General features: G+C 49.3%; 1 protein-coding gene across 1 annotated transcript in view; it reads right to left on the bottom strand.

Annotated features, from left to right (window-relative positions):
• Positions 1-24895, bottom strand: part of PREX1 (phosphatidylinositol-3,4,5-trisphosphate dependent Rac exchange factor 1) — a 178016-nt gene that overhangs the window by 74325 nt on the left and 78796 nt on the right. The window contains exons 4-6 of the mRNA XM_033094653.1: positions 21672-21776; positions 14528-14629; positions 1452-1613 (exon numbers count right to left, since the gene is read on the bottom strand). Of these exons, the coding sequence (XP_032950544.1) occupies positions 1452-1613; positions 14528-14629; positions 21672-21776 (369 nt within the window). The remainder of the gene's footprint in view (positions 1-1451; positions 1614-14527; positions 14630-21671; positions 21777-24895) is intronic.

Here is a 24895-nt window from a genome sequence, read left to right as displayed (position 1 = left end):
TGCCTGATCTGATGCTCCAGAAAAAAAGCTGACCTGACTGCATCCAGGCCCTCGGGCACCGTTGCCTCAACTGTCAGCTGCAAAGCCACCTTGTCCTGTTAGATTACACCCCACCACGAACAGAAAGGACACCCCATGAGTAGACTCGTTGGGTTTATCACTTTGTGAGACACGTAAATGTCTGATCACTATGTTGTTTTGTACACCTGAAATAAATAAATTGATTAATTTATTTATTAATTATAAAAAAGGATGCCCCGTACCCTGCATCCTGAGACCCAGGAAGCTGGAGCCTGGGCCCTCTACTAATGCTACCACATAAAGCCAAACACGACCGACCGTGGCTGTGCTCTGCTACACAACAGTACAAGGGTGGCATCCATCCCACTCTCGCCTTCCAAATGTCAAGCAGCTGGATCCGATCTTGGCCAATCATATCCTAACCCCAAGCTACATGGGGGTCCGAGGAATACAGCCCTTTGTTCTCCAGTCTCAGCCAGGCAGGAAGAAGGGTACAGGACATGGCAAGCACTAATCCATACTTTCCACCTCTTCCTTGAACACGGGCCTCTCTCCTACCTGCAGCCAAACCCTCAACCCCTGAGTGACACAGAGTCGCACTTAGGATTCCCCCACACAGGGAAAAGAAGTGGAAACACCAAACACAGTGAGTGTCCCAAAATCCAAAGAGTAGAAGGCAGATGATTCAGAGGACAATCTGTGTCCAAGAGTCTTTCATCTTTGTTCTTAGTCTCTCATTCCGGCTGTATTTACCCTGATAATTGATTTTTGTATTTATTCAGACTTTCCCATTTCCTCCTGAAGATTTGTAGGAAATCTCTAACAATCTAAGGAAGATGTGGGGGTTTAAACAAAGAAATTACAGAGTCAGAAGATCTCAAGAATCTCATCCCCTAATAATCATGATCATAAGAGCAATACCTCCCAGGTACTGAGCACCTACTATGTGCCAGGTATCAATGAAGAAACTGAAGTTCAGAGAAGTTAAGACATTTGCCTAAAGTCACCCAGCAAGGGAGTTTCAGAGCCAGAATTGTGTCTTGGAATGGACCCTTGAATGCCACCCTTGACCTTGGTGTCAAAAGCTCAAAGGCCTATGGGCACCAGGCTGATAAGACAACCTGTAAAGGGGAATGACTGCGGCGTAACGGGGAGTGGTGGGGCTGAGGAAAGCTGGAGGCTCCAGTAGCTACTGTCATGGAAAATGGGGGTCCGGTGTCATTGATTTTTCAAGAGAAACTCAAAGTCTAGCTTTTTATGTAGACTTAACTGAAAAGTAATTAAAACAATTTTTTTTATATAAACACCATGTAGGCCAAACAAAATAGGCTGCAGGCTGAACCTGGTGCCCAGGCCACAGTCTGTGCCTGCAGCTGCGCACTCCCTGGGCCCCTCGCCAGCCCAGAGGGCCCCGCCTGCCCCAGACGTACCTCCCAGCCTTCAATGTGGGATTGCAGCTGCTCCAGGGCCTCCAGCTTCTCCATCTGCCGCTTGGTCTCATTGATGTTGGAGCAGACGGTCTTCATGGCCTGCAGAGCGCTCTGGACCGCGGGGTGGTCGGGGTGCTTGCCGGGGGTCCTTTTAGCCAGTTCCTAAGGTAGATGTGAGGGCAGGAATAAGAGACATCAACCCAGAGATGACCAGACATGGCCTACAGGTCACCTGGCCGGAGCTAAAGCCCAGCTCTGCTATGTGCAAACTATGTGATCTGGGGCTGGGAAACATCATTCATTCATTCATTCATTCATTCAATAAATGTCCCCTGAACACCTCCTTCACAGCAGGCAGTGTTCCAGGATCTGGGGATACATTTTTTTAATAAAACAGAGAAAAATTCCCTACCTGGTGGATAATATACTCTGTACTCTCATATAAAGGAGATCAACCAAAATAAAGAAAAATCAAGTATATAATTTAATGTCAGGCAATGATAAAAACTATGAAGACAAGTCAGAATAAGGGGCTACAGGGCCTTGGGAAAGGAGGTATGCTTTCAAATATGGAGGTCAGGAAAGGCCCCTCAGAGGAAGTGACATTTGAACAGAGCCCCGGATAATGCAAGGGCGGGAGTCCTGCCAGACTTTGGGGAAAGTGCCTAATAGAAGGCACAGCAAACGGAAAAGGTCTGAGGTGGTGACCTGTGTGGTAGATAACAGGGAACAGTGAGGAGGCAGAGGGCTGGAGTGGAGTACGAGAGAGGGAAGAAGAAACAGAGAGAGGCTGGCAGATGAAAGAGGTGGCCGCCGATACTTCCCCGGCCCAGTCCATTTTTCTCATCTGTATAATGGCTAAAAAAAAATGCCCGCCTTCACCAGGACATAGCAGGGAGTGTAAAGAGGGCAGTCAGAGCAGGTTCTTAACCCGTGAACTTCCCCCACCATCATCTATCACTCTCATCTCACCCCTCACAAGCACAGGAGGGGACTTTCTAGACGTCAGACCAGTCTGAATCAAAAGGTTTCATCCATGCAGTAAGTGTGATGAGAGAGGAACCGAGAAGGAAGGGATTAGCTAGGCCTCAAAAGATAATCAGGGATTTTCCGGCCAAATCACTCAACGGACAGGACCATGCCAGCAAATGTAAGTTTCTTTAGTCATGTGACCCAGACATGCCCAAAGGTTCCAGCGTCTCCCCATTTCTCTGCTCCTTTGAAAACCAAAGATGTGACGTGCTAGCGTGGTAGTTCCAAGCAGAGTCACACTCAGTCACTGGGTGACCTTGGGCCAGTTACCCCCTGTGCCAAAGCCTCAGTTTCATCATCTGAAAACCAATGATGATGAGGATGAGGATGATGACGAGGGCAGCAGCTAACACCTACTGAACCTTCACTCTACACTTGTGAGGTAGGTTCTATAATTACCCCGTTTAACAGATGAGGAGACTGGGACCCAGCAGGATCGCCCAACGCCTCCAAGAAGTAAGAAGAGGAATCTGGATTTGAAGCCGGCCTCTGGTTCTACTCATGGTCATGGTGAGGAGTAAATCAGATACTGCAGGAAAAGTACCTCCATGGTAAAGTACATACCCGGTGAGCACACAATCTTTGTATAAGCAAAGGCCCCGAGACAGCAAGAAACAACAAAGTGAGTGAGCAACAAAGAGAAGGATGGGTAGGCAATGAGGTTTGACACACACACTGAGACCAGATCATGCAAGGCCGTGGTAGGTGGAGTCGTTGGGTTTCATCCCAAGAGCATGGGAGGAGGAGTTCAGAGTTATGAGCTGCAGCCTGACACCATCCTTTAAAGGATCCATCCCTCTGGCTGCCAAGATGACGATGTACTGGAGGAAATATATGGCCACTGTAAAAGCAGGAAGACCAGCTGGTGGCTACTGCAGGTGTGCAGGCAAGAGAGGATGGTGGCTTGGACCAGGAAGCTCTGTGCCTCATTCCTTCATTCATCCATCCATCCATCCAGGGAGGTGTCCCATATACCTGACCTCACGCTGGGCCCTCTGCTGGGGACACAGATGATGCAGACACTGCACAAACCCTCCTGGAATCAACAGCCTGCTTGTACGCACGTACACAGATCAGTTACCACCACCTCCACATATGATGAGGAACTCAGTTCATCTCACCAAAGCACCCCAGTCCCACATTCTGTGGATGAACAGTTTTGAGCATCCAGACCTCTGTCAAGCCAGCCACGGCCCAGGAGGTGAGGGTGGCTCTCCATTTCCTCCTAGTAAACAGGAACAGAGGCTGCCAATTACTGGGACCCCCCCGCCAACCCAGATCCATCACCCCCTTCTTCTAAAGCAGGGGTCAGATGACAGCCTGAAGACCAAACCGGTAGGGAAAGCTTTCCTGGAACACAGCATGCTATTCATTTCCATATTGTTCATGCTGCTCTCGTACGACGGCGGAATGGCCTCTGTGCAGCAGAGACCACGGGGCCCACAAAACTTAAAATATTTATTCTCTGGTCCAGTTCTGACCAATGAGAGGCGAGCAGCTTCCATTTTCTTTTCCCGTTTCCTTTTCCCTCTTCCCCAGGCTGAAATGTCAACATGCTGTGAGCACCTGAGACCCTGGTGGTGAGGGACACACCCCAGGGTGGCAGAAACTGGGCCTGGACGGCGTGGAGCCACATTACCCCTGGATTGCCTAGCACAGAAATAAACTTACACATTAAGTCACTATAATTTGGGTCCCTCTCACTGCAGCTAAAATATATCTTAATACAAAAGAGACCCCATCTCGGGATGTCACCTGGGATAAATTCTCCCAGGTGACATTTGTGTTCTTCCTTCTGTTGGCTCTATTTAGCTTGGCCATCATAAAATGCAGTGAGTGAATTATCCCCACTTGACAGATGAGGCAGCTGAGGCTCAGCTGGAGGTGAGATCACTTGCCCAAGGTCACAGATCGCTAAGGGTAGAGCCAAAATTCAAACCCACACAGTCGTGCTCCGGAGGCCATGTTTTTCACCACTGCATTATGGTTCTCCAGCCTGTGCCCCTGGTCCTGAGGCCCAGAGAGGTGAAGCCTCTTGCCCAAGGCCACAGAGCCAGAAAGCAGGACCTGGTAGACACTTAACCACATCGACAGGTCCCTCCAGAAGCAGTACCAGTAGAAAAAGAACACGCCCCAAAATTAGGCTCTTAGAACACAAAATGTCTGAGCAGGGGCAGGCCCTGGGGGATCCTTAGAAAGACTGAGGGCAGAGAAGGCAGGGGGTGTGCCGGAGGCCCCCCTGCCAATCGGCAGCGGAAGCCCCTCCAGAGCCAGGCTCATGACCTTTGCCAGCATCCGCTGCATGAGCCCCATGTGGTTTCATAAGCGGGCTTGAGGTAAGGACTTCCTAGAAGAGAGGATGTCACAGTACAGGAACCTGGCATTTCCGCGAGGCACTTCCCTCCCCGCCGACCACGGTTTTAGCAAAAGGGAGCTACTGGTGCTGGCTGTGAACAGGCCCATCATGCCCCGGAGTTGTGGGCCCTGCCCATAGCGAGGCCACAAGAGGACAGCCTGGGACACAGGCCCTCCAAGTCCAGGCCAGCGCTAAGAAGACAGATCCCTGAAACCACAGGGTGAAAACAAAGCTGGATGTGTCACTGGAAGAAGTGACAACATCCATCCCTCGCCGTGACATGGGGTTGGTGGAGGCCCAAAAGGAGACATGGTGGTTGGAAAGCCATGCTGTCCTCTCCACAAAGAGAAAAAGGCAGCAGCCCGCGGGGGTGTGGGGTGTCACCAATGGGGGCTGGATCAACAGAGGACATGCACTTTCTCACTTTCTGAGGACACTTCAGCCAGCTCCAGGAGGGGCTGATCCTGCCCCCAACGGCTGGCTTCGTCCCCAGACCTCTGCCCAAGGTCCCACCATCTAAGCCCAGGGGCCAAGCTGGGATCGCTAGCATTTTCCTGTACTTGCAGTACTGGGGCCCCCTCGTGCCATATCTAGGGTGACAGCAGAACATGAACGAAGAGGAACTGATGAGACCCACCACCACTTAAAGAAAACAAGAAGCGAAAAACATCTAGAAATCCAAGAAAACCCAGAAGTGAAAAGCTGCACAGCACGGCACTCCACGCAGGCACACTACATGAAAACTTCACACAAATATATTTCGGATTTTATCCATTTCAGCCCCTGCTTAAAGTCTGGGAGAATTGACACCCCATCGATTAGGAATTAATGGAGGAAAGGAAATAATGCTGACAGGTCTCAAAAACTCCATCCTTCCACTGGGAGCAGTAAGGGGAAACAGTGGGAAGAGGGCTCAACACTGGGGGTTCGTGGTCTGCTTTTGACCAGGACATACAATGTGACCTCAGGCAACTCACCTCCCTTTTCTGAGTCTAGGTCTCCTGGCTAAGCAATGCAGGGACTTGATCAGAGCCCAGATTACAAACCAGGCCCTACCAGGCAAATGCTATACTTCCAGCCTTTCTCAGCAAAGCAGAAGCCCTGGGCACCCTGGGCCTGTGTTTCCACCTGACAGTAACAACTGGTCTGAATGGTGGCCACCCTCTTCAATGGGACATGTGCTCTGCAGTCTGCCACAGTACCCACCCCACCGAGTTATTCCAGTCTACTCATTTTCTGCACATGCCCTGCAGGCACCTGTGTTTGAGACCCTGGATTGGTAGGTCTCTACTGACATTCAGTAGTAGGGCACCAACATTCAGGGGCTTTATACCCAATTTCCAAAGGAGACCCTCACATGGCTCACTATAAACGTCTATATATCCTGCCCTCCCAATTCCAGGTTCTATCTGTAGAGACATTTCTCTGGAAGGAAGGGTAAAATTGTGAGAAATGATGATGGTGTTACCCATAAATTCCAATTTAGTAGAGACAAATAAAAAAAAAATGGAAGAAAGAAAAAAAGAGTAACTACATCAAAAACTAAAACTGTGGGGCGGCCCGGATGGCTCAGTTGGTTAGAGCGTGAGCTCTCAACAACAATGTTGCCGGTTCAATTCCCTCATGGGATGGTGGGCTGCCCCCCCTGCAACTAAAGATTGAAAACAACAACTGGACTTGGAGCTGAGCTGCGCCCTCCACAATTAGATTGAAGGACGACTTGGAGCTGATGGGCCCTGGAGAAACACACTGTTCCCCAATATTCCCCAATAAATCTTTTTAAAAAAACTAAAACTATGCAAAATAAAGCAAGAAAGAGGGATAAAAGCAGCATAACAGGGGACAAATATTTTTTAAAAGATCATAGAAATAAGTTCAAAAGTATCAATAAACACAATAAAGATAAGTGGGCTAAATTTCCTGTTAGTAGATAGGGATTCACAGATCAGATTTAAATTTTTACTTTATGCTGTTTATAAAAGAAGTATATAAAACCTAAGGATAGAAACTGTTGACAGTAAAAGGAGGAAACAAGATATATCATGAAAATACTAATAAAAAAATTACTATAGTTTTATTAATATTGGACAAAACAGACTTTGAGACAAAAATAGCTAATACTGATTAAGCACTTACAAGCAATTTATAAGGATTGTTTCATTTAATCTTCACAATAACCCATGACTAAGGCACTATTTGACAGAGGAAACTGAGGGACAGAGAGTTTAAGTCACTTCTCAAAGAGCCAATTCTAATAAGTGGAGGAGCTGGAATCAATAAAAATAAAAGTCATTACAATATTGGAGTAGCTAACATGTGCCAAGCATGACTACCTAGTAATAGGCAGAGTGTTCTCATGAGTTTTCTCATGCATTGTCTCATCTAATCTTTGCAGCAAGATTGGGAGGCAACTACCTCCCAATCCCAGGTAGTTGCTTGGGAGGCTACTACCATGCCCATTTTGCAGATGAGGCAATGAGGCACAGAGAGGTTAAGCAACTTGTGCCTGGTCACACAGCTAAGAGGTGGAAATAGAATCACACAGAGCGTGGCAGAAAGCAGAATGCAAGGGTAATCTTGGAAGGCTCCTTGGAAGATCAAGAATCCAAGCTTGGCTTTGAAAGGAAGAATGAAGGTCCTCCACCCTGAGGGAGACAGGCTTCATTCCTTGAGCTGTTGTTACTCACCACACAGGAAAGAGCCTAAATTGGGGCTGGTTCAGATTGAGGTGCTGGGGCAGCTGTGGGCAAGGTGTCAATGCTCAGCCCGAGAGGCAGGATGAAGAGTGGGCAATGTGGTTGGGTGAGGACGGGGACTGGGGCAGAGAAGGCCAAGTGCAGAGACCTCTGACTTCCTGTGCCTTCTCGCACGGCAGTGACAATGCCAGGTCCCTGGCAAATGGGCGGCTCATTTCGTAACATCAGAGTCTGATGAGAACTCCAAAGAGATGACCCAAAGTATCCAGGACAATATAGAAAACTCTGGCACACTGATACAAAAACAACTCTCCAATAGGAAATGGGCAAATGATGTGAACAGGCAATGCTCATAAAATGCACCACCCCACCACCACTGCCACGACCCTAGTCCAGCCGTCTCCTACCTGGGCCGCTGAGGTCAGCGCTTCCCTGGTCTCCCCACCTCCACTCTCACCACCTACAGTCCATTGTCCACACACAGCCAGAGGGATTCCATTAGAACTAAGTCAGATCCTGTCCCCGCTTTACTCAGAACCTTCCCATGGTGTCCACCTCACTCAGAGAAGAAGATACAGGTCCCACCATGGCCCACAAGGCTCTGCATACTCGTGACCTCATCACCTCTCTAACCTCACTCCCTCACCGTCCCCCTCACCTCCTCCTCTCCAGTCACACTGGCCTCCTCGCTGTTCCTCAGACACAGGCCTGCCTTGGGGCCTTAGCACTGGCTGTTCCCTCCATCTAGAAGACTCTTCCCTAGGTACCTATATGGCCCCCTTCTCACCTCCTTCAAATCTGCTCAAACATCACCTTCTCGGTCCATCACTCCTGGCCCTTACTAGTCCTCTCAGCCTGGTCTCTTTTTTCCAAAGCACCCATTCCACCTAAACAAGCATATACATTTCCTATTCATTCGTTATGTCTCCCCCCAATAGAATCTCAGTTCCACAGAAGGAGGGGGGTTTTTTGTTTTTGTTTGTTTGGGGTTTTGTTTTTGTGGGCAGTTTTTGCTCACTCCATCTCACTAGCACCCAGTCCAATGCCTGACGTATAACAGTTCTCAATAAAGAGCTGGTGAGTGAATAAATGAATGGCTTCAAAGACCCGACACACTGCAGCACCAACTGCGGCTCCCTTGGAGGTGAGCAGGAAGACGGAAGGGATTTGCTAACTAACTAATGTCCACTGTGTAATTCCCTGTGTTGTAATGCTGTCCTCTCCCTTCCACGACTGACCCACCACACACCAAGTTTTCTCATGTGCCACCTAAAATCCTTTGGAGAGCTGTGGGTGGCACACGTCCCACGCACGCGCTGGGAAACCTCACTTTTCCAGCCACTCTCCTGCACCAAGAAGTGATGCCAATACCTCCTTAGTGATGGACCACATCCATCCCCAGGGGCGCCATACCACTGACGACCAAGGAGACAGACATAACTGTTGAACGGCAATGTGCTCACACTGAGCGTGGGTGACAGCTGCATCCCCCCAGACCGACACTGGAGGTCGGGGAGAAACTGGAGACTGTGCAGGGCCCCAGGCTATACCCTGAACAGCCATTCTGCAAACAGCATCCCTGACACACACCCACTGCAGCAACTGTCCCAAACAGACGGCTCATAGGATGTGATCTGTTTGGTCCCCGGATGTTTGACAAGCTTTAAATCAAGCTGACATTTGGAAATCAGGAGATTTCACGTAGAAGTCCCAATATCTAGATTCAGAAATTGTTGGCAACACTAGGATGGCATTTCCATAGTCATTCAATGAGTAAGTGGAAGGCACCTACTGTGTGCCAGGCACCATTCTGGGCACTGGGGAATTTTCCTGAGGAAATGCCCAAATCCTTGACCAAATCCTGATATCCTAATGAAGGAGATGGAAAATTAATCTGCATACCATGAGTTATAAAACAGAATGCGAGCCTGCAAGAGGTGCTGTGAAGAAAAATAAAAGCAGGATGAGGAGACAGGGAATGGCAGAGGCAGCACTTCCACAGCTGGGGTAGTCAGAGAAGGCTTCTCAGAGGAGGGGACATCTGAGCAGCAGAGGCCTGAAAAGATTAGGGAGTGAGCCTCAGGATATCTGGGGTAATGACGTCTTAAGCAGAGGAAATAGCAAGTGCAAAGGCCCTGAGGCAGGAACCTGCCTGTTGTGTTCACGGAGGCAAGTGTGGCTGGAACAGAGTGAGAGACAGTAAGCAGAGAAGGAGAGAATGTCAGGGGGAAATATGGATTAGACAGATGTGTAGCACCTTGTAGGTGACAATGGGGAGGAATTTGGGTTTTGATTTGAGTGACTGGGAAGCCGCTGGAGGGTTTTGAGTAAAGAAGAGATTTGAACTGACATAGGTTTAGCTGCTGAGTTGAGAACAGACGACAGAGCACAAGGGTCGAGGCAGGGAGACCCACTGGGAGCTGTGGCAGTGACCCAGGAGAGAGGTGGAATGAGGAGCTAGAAGGGCTGCACCCTGGATAGGTCCTAAAGGTAGAGCCATCAGGACTCCCTAATGGACTGGATGTGGAGGTGGGTTGGAGATAACTCCCAGGTCTAACCTGAGCAACTAGAAAGAAGAGAGGCCATTTATGGAGATGGGGGCGAAGGGCTGGGGTGGGAGGAGGGGAGGGCAAGCACTTGGTGCAGGGCATTTAGGAAGGAGATGCCTGTGAGACATCCAAGCGGAAAAGCTGAGTGGGCAGGAGAACAAGTCCCACCTGAGCTGAAGGGAAAGGTCCAGGCTGGACGTCATCAGCACAGAATTAGAGTTTAAAGCCATGGGAATATCCGCACAAAAACTTGTACGTGGATGTTCATAGCAGCACCAGTCATAACCTCCAGAAACTATGAACAACCCAAATGTCCATCAACAGATGAATCGATAAACAAAATGTGGCCTATCCACATAATGGAATAGTATTCAGTCGTGAAAAGGAATTAAGTCGTGATACCTGCTACAATGTGGATGAGTCTCGAAAACACTGTGCTAAGTGAAAGAAGCCAGACACAAAAGGTTACATATTATATGATCCCATGTATATGAAATGTGCAGAATACGCACTTCATAGAGCCAGGAAGTAGATGAGTAGTTGCCAGGAGCTGGGGGAAGACAGAAAAGGGAAGTGACTACTAATGGATCTGTAGTTTCTTTTGTGAGTGACGAAAGTATTCTAAAATTATTTTGATGATGGTTGCGCAACTTTTGAATATGCTTTTTTTTTTTAAAGGCCACAGAGTAAATAAGGCCACGACAGAAGTAAGTCTAAATAGAAGAAGGGCCCAAGGACTGAGGCCTGGAGCCCATCTATGGTTACAGATCTAGAAGCTGAGGAACCAGCAAAAGAGACTGAGAAGAAAGGGCCAGACAGGCAGGGGGCAAAAGGGAACAGGGGGGCACTGGAGTGGTAGCTGCCCCTTTTAGACAGACGTGCCCTCCAATTGGCCCCCCACCTGCCTCACCCACTTCCACTACTCACCAGGCCCTCATGGGGCCCAGTGCAAGACCGGAGGCCCTGAGGGGCAGAGACTGGGTCTGTCTTGTTTGCAACTGTAGGTCCAGAGCCATGTCAGCAGCGGGCGCACAGTAAGTGCCCCGATAAGATCTGTGCAGCACCAGGAAACGACTAAAAGGGTCAGTGACAGTCAGTCTCCCTCGGATACCTGCCATTTGAGTACCAGGGGTATTACCCCAAACCTGAATCATTTCCTTGGAAATGTCAATGGAAAACTCAACAAAGTCTGAAAATGCCAACTGTCTATCCCCGGCTTGGGCTGACGGCTGAAATAGAATGTTCTGGCTATTCTTAGGCAATGTTCAAGTTCAGCTTTTTGGGGCTGTTCCCAAAAAGGCTTTCATTCTCGCCTCTTCCCTCTTTCCTCTTCCTACCCAGGCGCCTGGATCCTGTTCGCCTACTCAATTCAGAGTTCAGCTCAAACAAGGGGGCTCAGAGAGCCACAGGGACACCTGCGAGGGCCTCAGAATCAGAGGGGCCGGAGGGGCAGGACTGCCCCCCAGCTCATGGGGTCATCTTTTAAAACCCACTGGAAAATGTGACAGAAAGGAGGAACCCAGGACGGGTATGAAGAGTTCCCCTCAGTCCCAGCTGTTTTCTGATGCAAACATTCCAGCTGCGGGTGCCAAAGGCCAGGACACTGAGCAAATCTGTCAGGCGGGCGGCATGGCATGTCCCCACAGGAATCTAAGGCCCTGCTGGCTGCTCCCCCAGCGCTCTTTGAGCCCCGGATAAACACAGCTGGAGACGAGGAAACAGGGCCTGTAAACACCATTTGGTCAAGAGAGCAAACCCACAGCCCAGCTTCATCATCGTTTCCTGTGGGCAGTTATTCCTCCATCGGTTGCAGGCTGCCTCTGTCCCTCTCTCTACGCTTCTGGAAATCTGGAGCCCAGAAATCCCACCAGACCAGACTGTGGCGCTGGGGCTGAGCAGGCCTCAGAAATGCAAGGGCCTCACAGTGAGAGCTTAGGGTCCAGCCATACACACAGGTCCAGCCCCACTGGCTATTAAAATATGTTACGGACACTGCCACTCCAAGTGCACACTGGGATTCCAGACTTTTCCAAGATCCAGAAACCAAAGGGTTAACACCTAGGGAACCTCGGCTGGGTTCTGGGGCCAGAGCTGCTGGTTCCTCTAATAGGTCAGATCCTCAAGGTTTTGAAACCCAGGAAAGAAGGAACAGACCAGCCACTGAGCCAAGAAACACGAGGTCACCGACCTTCCCAGACCCCCACTTAGGGAGCTGAGAAGGTCAGCATCCCCAACACCCAGCCCATTGGCAGCTTAACTCCTCAAAGTGCTTCTCGATAGGCAATGAAGCTGATGGGTTAGGAAGCGGAGCTCCAACTTCCCTAGAATCAACTGGCCAAGTTCAAATCATGGTTCATCCTCCCTACCTAATGTATGGCCTTCAACAGGCCACTTCCTTTCTCTGTACCTGTCGCCTCATCTCTAAAATGGAGCTAATCAGAGTGCCTACCTCATCGGGTTGCTCTAAGAATTAATAAGTGTCTAATCATCATACCAATCATATCAGGACTATTAATATAAACTAAGTAGTACAGATGAGAAACTGAGGCATGGAGAAGTGACTGGCCCACGGTCACACAGCTAATAAATGGCAGAGCTGGAATTCAAACCCAGGCTGCACAGTTTGGCTCTCATCCAGGCGTCAGCAAACTTTTTCTATGAAGGGCCAGATAGTAAATATTTTAGGCTTTGGCGGCCACATCCAGTCTCTATCCCCAATTCTTCTTTGTTTGTCTTTTGGTTTGGTTTGTTTTTTTTTTTTTACAACCCTTTGTAAAAAATGTAAACACCATTCTGAGCTCATGGGTTGAACACAAACAGGCCAATGGGTTAGATTTGGCCCACGGGCCACAGTTTTGCCAGCCCCTGCCCTACACCACTACGGAATACTACCTCTTCAATGTTAGCAACTAATTCACATTTGGAAGACACACCCAACAGATCAAATGAAGAACAGGGCGCGTCCAATTCAGTCCACAGGCTACCAATTTACAAGTTCCACGTGGAGCTTCTCCTGCACCAAGGTGAGGAGCTGAGCTATGTATGGCCTTGCCAACATCCGACCAGGGATGCAAGCAGCTACAAGAACAAGTGCAGAAGGTCCTTTTGAGCTCCCTGCGGGGGATAAACAGCAGCAGGCCAGAGGAGGTGCAGGGAGAGCTGTGTCCCACCTCCCAGAGGCCTGCACGCATTACAGGCCTGTGCTCACAGGCAGAGATGATGGCCCCAGGGTCTGGTCCAGCTCAGAGGCTCAAGTGTCACCCACCTTCTCCAGCAGAAAACCAAGTTCAACAATTCCCTAGTACTCTTCCCCTCCCCGCTCTCTTCTCATGGCACAAGGATGCATGTCACCCCAGGGAGCAGGTGTGTGAATGAGGCACCACCAGCCAAATGAATCCACCAGCAGGGACCCTAGGAACAGCTGTCAGATACAAGACCTTGAGGATAGAGCCAGGGCAAGCTCAGGCCAAGAGCCGAGCTTTCCAAGGGCTGAGAACCCTGGGCTGAGAGCAGCAGATGGTGGCAGAGCCATCCACCCTGCTGGGGATCTGCCTAGAAGCTAGATCTGAAGCTAAGAATCAAGACTTCTTGGGTCTCTATACAAGTAGCAAATCTACCCCTGATCTGCCTGACCAAGACTAGTCAAAGGTGGCTGCACAGTGGGAGACAGCAGGTGTGTGGATGCTGTGGTTTACCCACCCAGCATCCACCCACCCTCTTCCACACATGGCCCAGATATTAATAAGGAGGGTCCAGTCTCTCCCCCTCACTGGGCTTTTGGCCTGTGGGATCCAGTGATTGGTGGGAGGTTGGAGCACATGACACAAGTCTAAGCCAATTAGAGATCCCTTGCTCAGAGTGACTGGTTCAGGTGTGAAGCACCTGACCTCGATCTCAACCAATCAGAACACAACATTGTCCTGCTCACTGTCATTGGACCATGACTCAGCCAACCAGAGCCCAACATCGCCCAGCTCATAGTGATTGGGGTAAAGCCCATGTCTAAGTGTACAGGAGGAGGAGAAATGGCACAAGCAAAGGCTTCACGTCATTGGTTCAAGTTAAAGTACATGATGCAGGCCCAGTCCATTCAGAATACCACACTCTCCTGGCCACAGATGGCGAGAGCCTGAGTCACTCTCAGGACTTTTGTCAGAGCTACTAGAAGAGAGGTTCACTCTTTCCCACTGTCCTTGAACTTGAGAGGGTATGAGGCCAAAGTAACTACAGCTCTCTGCTACCATGCTCAGAATAAGCTGGACAGTGGAAAGCAGAGCTGAGCAAGGGAGAAAGGCAGGGTCCTCATAGGAGCCAGCCTGGCCCAAAGCCGACACGGCCCCTGACTTCTCAGCTCCTTCAACTAACAAGTTTTATTTTCAGCCAGTCACAGCTGGGTTTTCTGTCACTTCAAATATGAGGAAAGGCGATGGGTGGAGGTCTCACCTTGAGGAGGAGGGGGTACTTGCAGATCCTCTGAATTGGAGACAGCAGGTAGCCCTCCAGAGGGATGTCTGTGGTCTTCCGGCCTCCCAGAAGCATGCAGCTCTGCAAAGGAACAGGAGACCTTCATTAAACTGCACCAAGGACACAGCAAAAAGATTGGGCCACCCCCAAATCACCAGAGGAAGCACTCTCAAAACGCAGCTACAGACTTGGGAAGCAATTTAGCAACACCCAGGAGAGATGGACACGTGCATATTCTACAACCCAGCCTAAGGCCTCTATCGGGGGTTACCAAATCCTGCCCAGTCCTTATTTTGGTAAGTCAAGTTTTATTGGAACACAGCCACATCTATTTGTTTACATACTGACGGTGGCTTCTTCCAAATGATCATGGCACAGCTGAGTAGTTATAACAGAAACCGGAAAGTCACAAAACCTGAAATATTTATTATCGTGCCTTTCACAGAAAAGCTGCCAACCCTTGATCTACAGAAACTTTCACCTACGCGCTCCAGGAGACAGAAATGTGGACATTCAAAACTGCCTTGTTTGGAATAGCAAAACAGGAGAAGCAACCGAAGTATCCATCAACGGAAGAATGGAAACACACGTTCGCAGTAATTTATACGATGGTACAGGGCACCGCGGTGAAAATGGGAGCACTAAAGGGATGCAGAGCTCCGTGGATGAACCTCAAAAACATACTCTTGAGCAATAAAACAAAGGAAATATACGGTATGAGCCCATTTAAAGCTTTTAAAGGCATGCAAAATTGCTTACAGACAACATGTCTGTAGTAAAATAGAAAGACATGCATGGGAAAGACATGACGTACCAAGTTTTAGTGGGAGTTCCCTCTGGGAAGGGAGGGTTATGGGATTTGGGAAATGAACCTGGAATTTTTAACTGCTACCGAAAAGGTTTTCTTTCTTTCTTTCCCTGGAAGGTGGGGACATGAGTGCTATCACAGGAATCCCTGTAAACACCACAACTCTGTCAGGAATCAAATACAGTCACCCAGCAGGCCCTGGCCACACCGGTCAGCTCAGTGTCTATCTGCAGCCACCCACACCAGTACTGCCTTCCCGCCAGCCCTTTCCTGGGCTCGTTCTACGCCCCCTACATAAAATGTCTTTCCGCCCCCCAATAATAATAAAAATAGCATTATCCTCATCCGTTGCTCACACTAAGAGCTTATGATGTGTCCCGCAGGCCCCGAGAGCTCCAGCCCTGACCACCAGCCACGCACAAACTGAACACTAGTAGCATTCCCTTTGCACCGCTCGGGCAACTGGGGTTGGGGAGCTTTAGTGTTTCTCCCCAAGGTGACCCCAGAACAAGTGAGCCACACAGGTGGGCTCTACACCCAGGCAGGCTGACGACGAGCCTGGGTTTGGAACAATGATGCCAGGCTACCTTAGCGCAAGCCCAGCCCCCTACCTCCTGGAAACCTTCCCTACCTGCTCTCAATTCCCAAGACTCCTTCTTCCAGGCACCTCCATAGAAGGTTATTTTTTCCATGTGGCTCGAAATCACATGCAGGTATTATCCTCACCTTTGGAGAGGCTCTTCTTGGAGCCAAGGGCCTCCAACCTGAGAAGCCATTTTTTAGATGCCAGGCACCATGAGTTACATGTCTGTGGTTCCCACAGAGACACTCACAGGCCTGGGTTCCTAGGGCTCGTTATGTGCCCAACGTATGCATGAATGGATGAATGAATGAATAAATGAACTAATGAATGAATGAACAAACTGCCAGCACATCCAGCAATGAGCAGACCTCAGCCTTCCTCCTCACCACCACACTAGCAGATTGGAAATGAAAAGAGGACTCTTGGGAAAAGGGATTCCCATCCTATCATTCATTCATTCATTCATTCATTCTCCAAATACACATTGTGTGCTTACTATGTATGTGCTGCGCATAGTTCCAAGCACGGGAGAACTTCTCAACAAAGCAGATACGTCCCCTGCTAGTATTCCAGTGAAAATAAGACTAGAGAACATTTACCATGTGCTCACCAGGCGCTAGGCACTGTGCCTCATGCTTCACCAATAGGTAAATTCATCCTCACAGCCCCCGAGTAAGCACGGGCAACTCTCTCCCTATCGCAGACGGAGAAGCTGGCACAGAGAGCCAGAAGACTGGCCCAAGACTCAGAGCTACTGCTTTTCAGGGCTCTTCATGCCCTCTCCTTGGAGACGCAGAATCCCAAGGACCCCGGGCCCTGCTGTGTCGGGAGCTGCATGACTGCCACCCCGAGTATCTACCCCTGGCACAGATGAGGGCTCAGGGCTGCGGCAGCTGGGAGATGCCAGGCCCCACACTGCTCACACTCAGGCCTTTGTCCTCTAAGCCAGTACTGCCCACAAGCTGCCCTGGTGATGTCAGCTCTGGGCAGAGAGAGGGCAGCCTGGGGGGGGGGAGGGCTTTCCAGAAGCCCCCAGGACTTGGCCGGAGAAGGGCCTCTCTCTTTGTCCAGGATCAAGGAGTTTTCACAAGCCTGTCACAGCCACCAACTACACTTCTCCCACACACCCTAGACTGTTGTTCCACTTTATTTGCCTTTAAAAAGGAAGAATGCACACATATGTACAGAGCTACCATTCACTATTCTATTAAGATTATACTCCAGGCACTATGGGAAGGACTTTTGAGAATGATCCCTTTAAACCCTCCTACTCCACAGGACTGATTCAGGTGAGGTGTCACCTTACTCTCCTTCCCAGCCTCCTAACGGCAGGAGGCCGTGCGGCCCCGGGCCCTCCTTTCCGTCCTTGCTGGTTCCCTGGCTGACCTCATCCAGGCCATCCCTTCAACAGCATCCTGTCTACTGAAAACGTCCAGATTTATAAGTCCAGACCGGCCCCTCCCCTCCCTAAACTCCAGACTCAGATCTCTGATGCCCAAATGCCCACCTGGATGTCTAACAGGCATCTTGGACCTCACACATCCAAAATGGCACTTGTTTGTTTTTTTTACCTCTCATACCTGCTCCTACCCCACCTTCACCATCTCAGGAAACGGCCACTCCATTCTTCCAATTGTTTGGGCCCAAAACCCTGGAGTCATCTTGGAATCCTCTCGTTCAGTTGTACCCCAAAGCCAACCATCCTGCAAATTGCGTCAGCTGCACCCTCACACGCGATGAGTCCAACCACCTCTTGCAGCACCACTGCCTCATTGTCCTCCCCATCATCATCGCCTGACTGGACTGTGGTAGCAGCTCTGCCGGGTGAATGGCGTCCCCCCAAAATGCCAGGCCCACCCAGAATCTCAGAATATGCCCCTATTTGGAAATGGGGCCTTTGCGGATATAATTAGTTAAATTACGACGAGGTTATACTAGGTTAGGGTGAGCTTTGTATCATCTGACTCATGTCCTGGTAAGAAGACAAGAGGACCAGAGAAGGAGGCCATGTGAAGACGGAGGCAGAGATTGGAGTTATGCTTCCACAAGCTAAAGCGGGGTCCTCCCCTAGAGCCTTCAGAGGGAGCAGAGCCCGGCCAACACCTTGCTTTCAGCCTTCTGGCCTCCAGAACGGTGAGAGAAATCAATTCTGTTGTTTTAAATCACCCAGGTTGTGGTCATTGTTACCGCAGCCCCAGGACACTTATACCAGCCCCCACCCCGGTCTCCCTGTCAGGGTAGAAGCTTCTACCCTCAGGCTGCCAAGGGAAGCCTTCCAAAATGCAAATTAGTTCACGTCATTCCTCTGCCCAAAATGCTCCCCAGGCTTCCCGTCCTACTCAGACTAAAACGGAATATTCTGTGAAAAGTGCTGCCACATGCTCCAACGTGGACAGATCTCACAGGCATTATGTGGAGCAAAAGAAGCCAGACACAAAAGCATCCTGCATGATTTCCATTTGTGAAAAGTTCTAGAACTGGCGAAACTAACCTTTGGTGAGAGAAATCAGCATGGAGGTTACCTCTGGATGCCCAGAAGGACATGACTGGGGAAGGGCACAAGGAAACTTCTGCAGTGATGGAAATGTTCTAAACTTTGACCTTGGTGGTGCTTCCATGGGTGGATAAATATGTAAATATTCATCGTGCTTGAGTACATTCACTGCATGAATGCTAGGCTGCAATATAAAAGCTTTGTGAAAGTCTCAGATCCTTTCTACTGGCTAAATGCGTCTTCATTACCTGGCTTCTCAAGATTTCTGACCTCATTTCCTTCCTCTTTTCCCCTTATGTTCTCCATTCCAGCCACCCTGGCCTTCTTGCTATTCCTAACACACTCCTACCTCAGGGCCTTTGCACTTACAGTTCCTCTGGCTGGAATGCTTTCCCTCCAGAAACCCCTTCCCTCTCTCTTTATCCAGGTCTCTGCTTAAATGTCACCTAAGACACTGTTTTCCCAAAGACCAATCTAAACTAGCAACCACCACTCTAACTCCCTCAAAACATCCTGTCATCCTTAACTTACTTTATTTCCTGCAGAGAACATAACGCCAATGATGTACCATGTAAATCTCTCCTACTTTAATAGCCTCTCCATGAGAGCAGGGACTTTTCTTGCCTTGGCCACTGTTGTATCCCCATACTTAGAACAATCTTACCACACGGTAAGGGCTCAATAAGCTGCTGAATGACTAAATGACCCCCATTTTACAGACACGAAAACTGAAGCATAGAAGGATGAAATTCCCACCCCATCTTTCAGCTAGTGCACAGCACACCATGCAAAGCCAGGTTCTGTCTGTTCCCAACGCCTTAATATCTTATGATAGATATGAAATGGCTCTTCTGCAAGTGACCAAAAGCTGGGAGATGCCAGCAAGGAGGAAGGCAGATGGCACCTGTGCTGGCACCCCACACATCCTCCCCCCTGCCCAAGCTGGCCCAGCCCAGCTGCTGCTAGGAAAACGGCAATTTGGCCTACCAGGAAGACGGCAGGAAAAAGAGGAAGGAAGGGCAGAAAAAGTGAGGCCATTCCCTTCCCACACCCCTGAAAACACCTTCCTGCTTCCCGAGACACAGCTGAGCCCCAGGGGACAACTCCAGAGGGTGGGACTTTTGGCCAGCGAGTCCAAACACAAGAGCCCTTGTTGAAAGTCAACAAGTTGAATGCAGAAACGTGGATGCATGTGTGGTCTTGCACTACCATGTTTCACCGAAAATAAGACCGGGTCTTATAATAATTTTTGCTCCAAAAAAATGCATTAGGGTTTATGTTCAGGCAATGTCATCCTGAAAAACCATGCTAGGGCTTATTTTCCAGTTAGGTCTTATTTTCAGGGAAACACGGTATGCGTTTTGAATCAAGATTCTGGAAATTCTTGGTGACTATGCATTACAGAGAAGTAGGATCAAGAATTTTATTATACAGTGTAGCTCTCTGGGCACATGGTTAACACTCCTTATGCTATGTCAGTTAACTGTTCTTTTGTGTGAATTCTGTCTGTGCTGTCGGGAAATAAAACAGTATTATGGTGTTGGGGTTGGGGTGCGGGTGGGGGGCAACCTATGACTAAATGAGCAGGGGATTTAAAGTTGAAAGACCAGGATTCAAACCCATGAGAAGCTCAATCACTTTTCAAGTATATACGCTTATTAGAAAGTCACTTGGTATTTTGGAGTCATCAGAATCACCGGTGACAAAGGCTATGAGGTGTCCCCTAACATATTCTTCCACTGCAACAGGATTTTCAACTGGGCACATGGTTGCTCGGAATAAAGGCTACATTTCCCAGCCTCCCTTGCAGCGAGGTGTTGGCATGTGCTAAGTTCTGGCCAATGGGATGTGAGTAGAAGAAATGTGTGCAACTTGCTGTTGCGCCTTTAAAAGGAGAAGGGCAACCCCTCCTCCCCACCTCCTTCCCACATCCCTTACCCGGAATGTGGAAGTGGTAAAAGGTGTCTTAGACCACATCAATGAGGACACACTCGAGGGCCTTGGCCCCTGACACCGGAGCCCCTATACTCGCCTCAGACTGTCTATATCCACATTGTTAACAAAAGAGAGAGATAAGTGCCTACCTTGTCTAAACCACCGTTATTTGGGATGTCTGCAGACAATGTATATTTAACTCATACACAACAGGCAGTAGCTGGTCAAGCTCCAACGAGATCACAAATGAGAACCTGTTTTATAACACAAGTGAAGTTCTCTGCAATTGTAGGGAAGACCATCTATTGTTTTGCCTGGCCAACAACCGTTCCCAACTTACTTCCACAAGGACAAACCAACTGCCCTATAAGGATCCATCCCATCCTTAGGGCCTGCCGTATGGGTGGAGTTAACCCCACCCTCCAGCTCCAGAAGTGACCGATCAGAGCCCCCAACCAATCCCTCTATCTACAGCAACTGGTTCAGGAATAAGGTCATGAGCCACACTGAGCCAATGAGCACCCGGCCCAGGATTTTTGCCTCACTGTTGGGAAAGAGGGTCTCTCTTTAACCTGGAGTTGCTCAGCTCTGAACAGTATAAGAGTGGGAATGCTGGAGGCCACAATGTCACCACTTAGGGAGAACCTGAACGGAAATGGAGCCAAGGCAAAGGAAAACAGAGCCAAGAGACACATTCCTGACGACGTCATTTGAACACCCAGATTTTGCTTTGCCTAAAGTCCTTTCAGGTCTTAAACTTCCCAGGAAAATAAACAAGTAAATTCTTCTTTTTTTGTTGTTTTTTTGTTTTGTTTTGTTTTTCTTAAGCCAATGTTAATTGGATTTTCTTTTACTTATAATTAAATAATTTGAATAATACAGGTATTACTACTATTGCTACCACTCTTATTAGGATCATTGCTTTAGACCTTGAATTGCGAAACTCGGCCCTAGGGCCAAATCCAGCCCTCTGCCGGTTTTTATAAATAAAGTTTTATTGGAACACAGCCATGCTCATTCCTTTACATATTACTTATGGCTGTTTTTGTGCTATAACAGCAGAGTTGAGCAGAGTTGAGTCCTTGTGACAGGGACTATATGACACACAAAGGCGAAAGTATTCACTACCTGGCCCTTTACAGAAAACGTTCAGCAATCACTGCTTGACAGAGATCACTCTAGCTGAGGAAGGGCTCGGGCAGCATGGGTCAGTGTGAAGTGTCAGCAGAAAGCTCTGTTGAGCCTAGGGATTCGCAAGGCTGAAGCAAACAGAAGGGAGAGGCAGGGGTGAAGGTAAACTTACCAAAAGGAAGGCGCGCACAGTGGGGATCTTGTTCAGCTCCACAAGCAACCGCAGGGCTTTCTCGTGGTTGCTGCAATATTCCTCGTATACGCAGAACTTGTCCTTCTGCAAGACAAGGACAGAGCCTGAGTCCGGTCATGGCAGGCAGGCAGGCAGACACTCTGAGATGTGCTGACGGCAGGGCCAGCAGGCCAGGGAGGAAAGGACTGCCCCAAACCCTGAGAGACTACACAGCAGGAAGGATTTCAGGTAAAATGGCTCCCACAAGCTGCAGACCTCTCAGCCTCCACTTTTGCCCCAGTTCCGTCCCCAGCAGCCTGAGTAACCTTTCAGGAAGCAGCATGGCTCAAGGTCAAGTGTACAGACTCAAGCCAAGGGGCCTGGGCTTAAACCCTGGCTCAGCATTTCCAGCTGTGAACTTGGGCAAGTTACCTGACCTCTCTGTGCTTCGGTTTCCTCATCTGTAAGCTAGAGTTAATAATAGTTCCTAACTCATGGGGTTGTTATGAAGATTAAAGGAGTTAAAATGTGAGGGTTCAGCATTCAGTAAGTGCTCAACAAATGTCCAACTTTACTATTAAAACACAAGTGAGACTGTGTCATACCTCAGCTTAAATCCCTCCAACGATATTCTATTACACTACCTTAGGTATAAAATCCAACACTTTATTAAGACCATCAAGGGCCAGATAGTGTGACCCTGCCTTTCTCTGATCTCATCTCACTGGCCTTCTATCTGCTCCTTAAATTTGCCTTTGCACTTATCATTTGCTCTACCTGGAACTCTCTTCCCCCAGGTCTGGCTACTTCCCACCATTAAAGTCTCAACTCAAATGCCACCTCCTCAAATGACACCTGGACTACCCTAGCTAAAGTAGCCTCCCAGGTTCTCTACCAACCACCCACCTGTCTTCATTCTCTTTATAGTGTTCTCACAATCTGGAATTGTCCGGATTATTTGTTTATCAGCTATCTTCCCACTTGACAATCAGCTCTCTGAAGGCAGTGAATATGCCCACCTTGTTCACTGAAGTATCCCCAGAACCCAGCACAATCCCTGGCACACAGTAGGCCCTCAATGAACACTTGCCAAATGAATGAACTTTGCACACCTACTACGTGCAATGCCCTATATATCTGAACGAGAAGAGCCTGGCTAAGGCTCCAACATTTGAGGGAACAAATAGATCTCTGGTCGCTGCCACACTGAGGCTGGAAGGCATCTCTGTTGACCTCCAGATGCCCCTTTCTAGCCCAGAGGTCACCTGTGGGTCGCCAGGTCTGTAACCACCAGTCAGGATTTCCGGGACTGGAAGGGACAGGAGCCTCCTTAGCAGGAAGTTCTCCACTGAGCATTGTCTGTTCCAAAAGGCTCACAGAACACCGCCTCCCAACCAGCCAAGGGTAAGGCCATTGTGGAGGAAGGGCTGAAGGGCTCCATCCTTGGGCTGGATGATGGGCAGAAGACCCCAAGTAGCAAAGGAAGGAAGAGGTGTGCCTGCAAAACAAGCAGCTCATCTCGTTTCTAAACAAGCCCCCAGTCATCCTGCTGAAGGGTGGCTGCAAGAAAGAGGAAACCAAAGAGGAGGGAGAAGAGGTTTCAGAATCAATCAGCCGCCCCAACTCACCCAGCTCACTCTGGGGGCTCTGTGTGCACCGTCTGAGCAGACGCCATGAGCAGCAAAGTGCTCACAGCCGGAGCCGACGGCCAACACGGAGTGTGCTGAGCACTTAGTACATGCCACACTCTGCTCTCCTAGAAGGAGGGCAAACATTTGCTCCTCTCAATAACCTGACATGGTACTGACTGTCTTCAACCCACCCACACGTGGCAAAACCAGGGAAAAGTCATGAGCCCAGGGTCTGACACCTAGTGAAGTGGCAGAACCAGGATTCGATCTGCTTTAACTCCCATGCCAATGTCCAGTTCAAGGTCACAGCATGGGATGGGGTCGGGGGTGGCGGGAAAAAACATGGGTTCAGTCCTCAAGCCACAAATCTACAAACTAAGCCCCGAGGGGCTTTGCCGCGTAAAGAGGGCGTGTGCTGCGTCTCTAGACCCAGAGCACCCGGGTTGGAAACCCAGCTCCACCCTCCCTAAACAGTGGGCGACTTTGGGCAAGCTACTTCACCTCCTTATGCCTCAGTTCCCTCATCTATGAAATGGACATAACAGCAGGCCCTCCTACTACTTGGGCTGCTGGAAAATTAAATAACAATATATGTAAAATGAACAGAAGAACAGAGCTGGTATACAATGCATATTATGAAACATTTCAAAATACTTTGAAAGTATTATCTACAAGCACAAACACAATCAACAAAAATGAATCAACAGGCAAAAAAACTACACAAACAATGCCACAATTATCCAAAGTGTACACACGTCGGGGACAAACAACCCTGACACATACCAAACAATCTGAAGCATTACAAACACAAGCTACCTGCTCCAAACAACACCACCGATATCAGTACGCACAGATAAACTCGCGCTGAGTCACCAATTACAATCTCATCTGCTGTCTGCAGACCCTTGAGGCACCGACACATGTATATTCAAGGGCAGGGAAGGAGGAGAGGGGACCCCAGCATCCCCCACGCTGCCCAAGCGGACCTTTTTCTATTTCCACTTGTCTCTAATGAGTCTAGGGGACCATAAAGGACAATCGAGAGGGGTAAGGAGAAGTCTGGACTGACTGCAGGGGTTCACCCAGGCACAGATAAAAACATGTGAGGGAAGCTGCCAGAAACATCTGGAAGCAGGGTCTCAGCTGCAGACCATGGTGAGAGGGGCTGCAGAGAAAGGGATGGAATTGTTGTAGGTGACTGGAATTGGCCTGTGTCTGAGGCCTGCTCCTGCAGGGCTGTAGAGGGAGGGCTGGGCTCTGAATGCCACCTGAATGACAGCATGTTTACCCAACCATAGGTAAGGACCTCTTGAAAAGAACTGCTCTGCAGCCAAGCGCCTGGGCTTTCCTGGGCCTAGGACCCTGCTATCAGTACTGCTCAGAGATAAGACACCAGACCCCCCACAACCACTATCAGCATCAGCCTTGGAATTGGAAGTGCAGGTTCTGCAGCCAGACCACCCACGTCTATAGCCCAACTCCCCAGGTCCCCAGCTCTGTGACCTTGAGCAAGGCACAGAACGTTTCTGAGCCTCTGCGTTCTTGTCTATAAATCAGACAGTAATGACCTCCACATCCTAACGTTGTTGTGAG

This window comes from Rhinolophus ferrumequinum, chromosome 23 (assembly GCF_004115265.2).
Source record: "Rhinolophus ferrumequinum isolate MPI-CBG mRhiFer1 chromosome 23, mRhiFer1_v1.p, whole genome shotgun sequence".
Classification (NCBI taxonomy): Eukaryota; Metazoa; Chordata; class Mammalia; order Chiroptera; family Rhinolophidae; genus Rhinolophus; species Rhinolophus ferrumequinum.
Note: the sequence above shows the minus strand (reverse complement) of the source record. Positions and strands in the feature narration are given on the sequence as shown.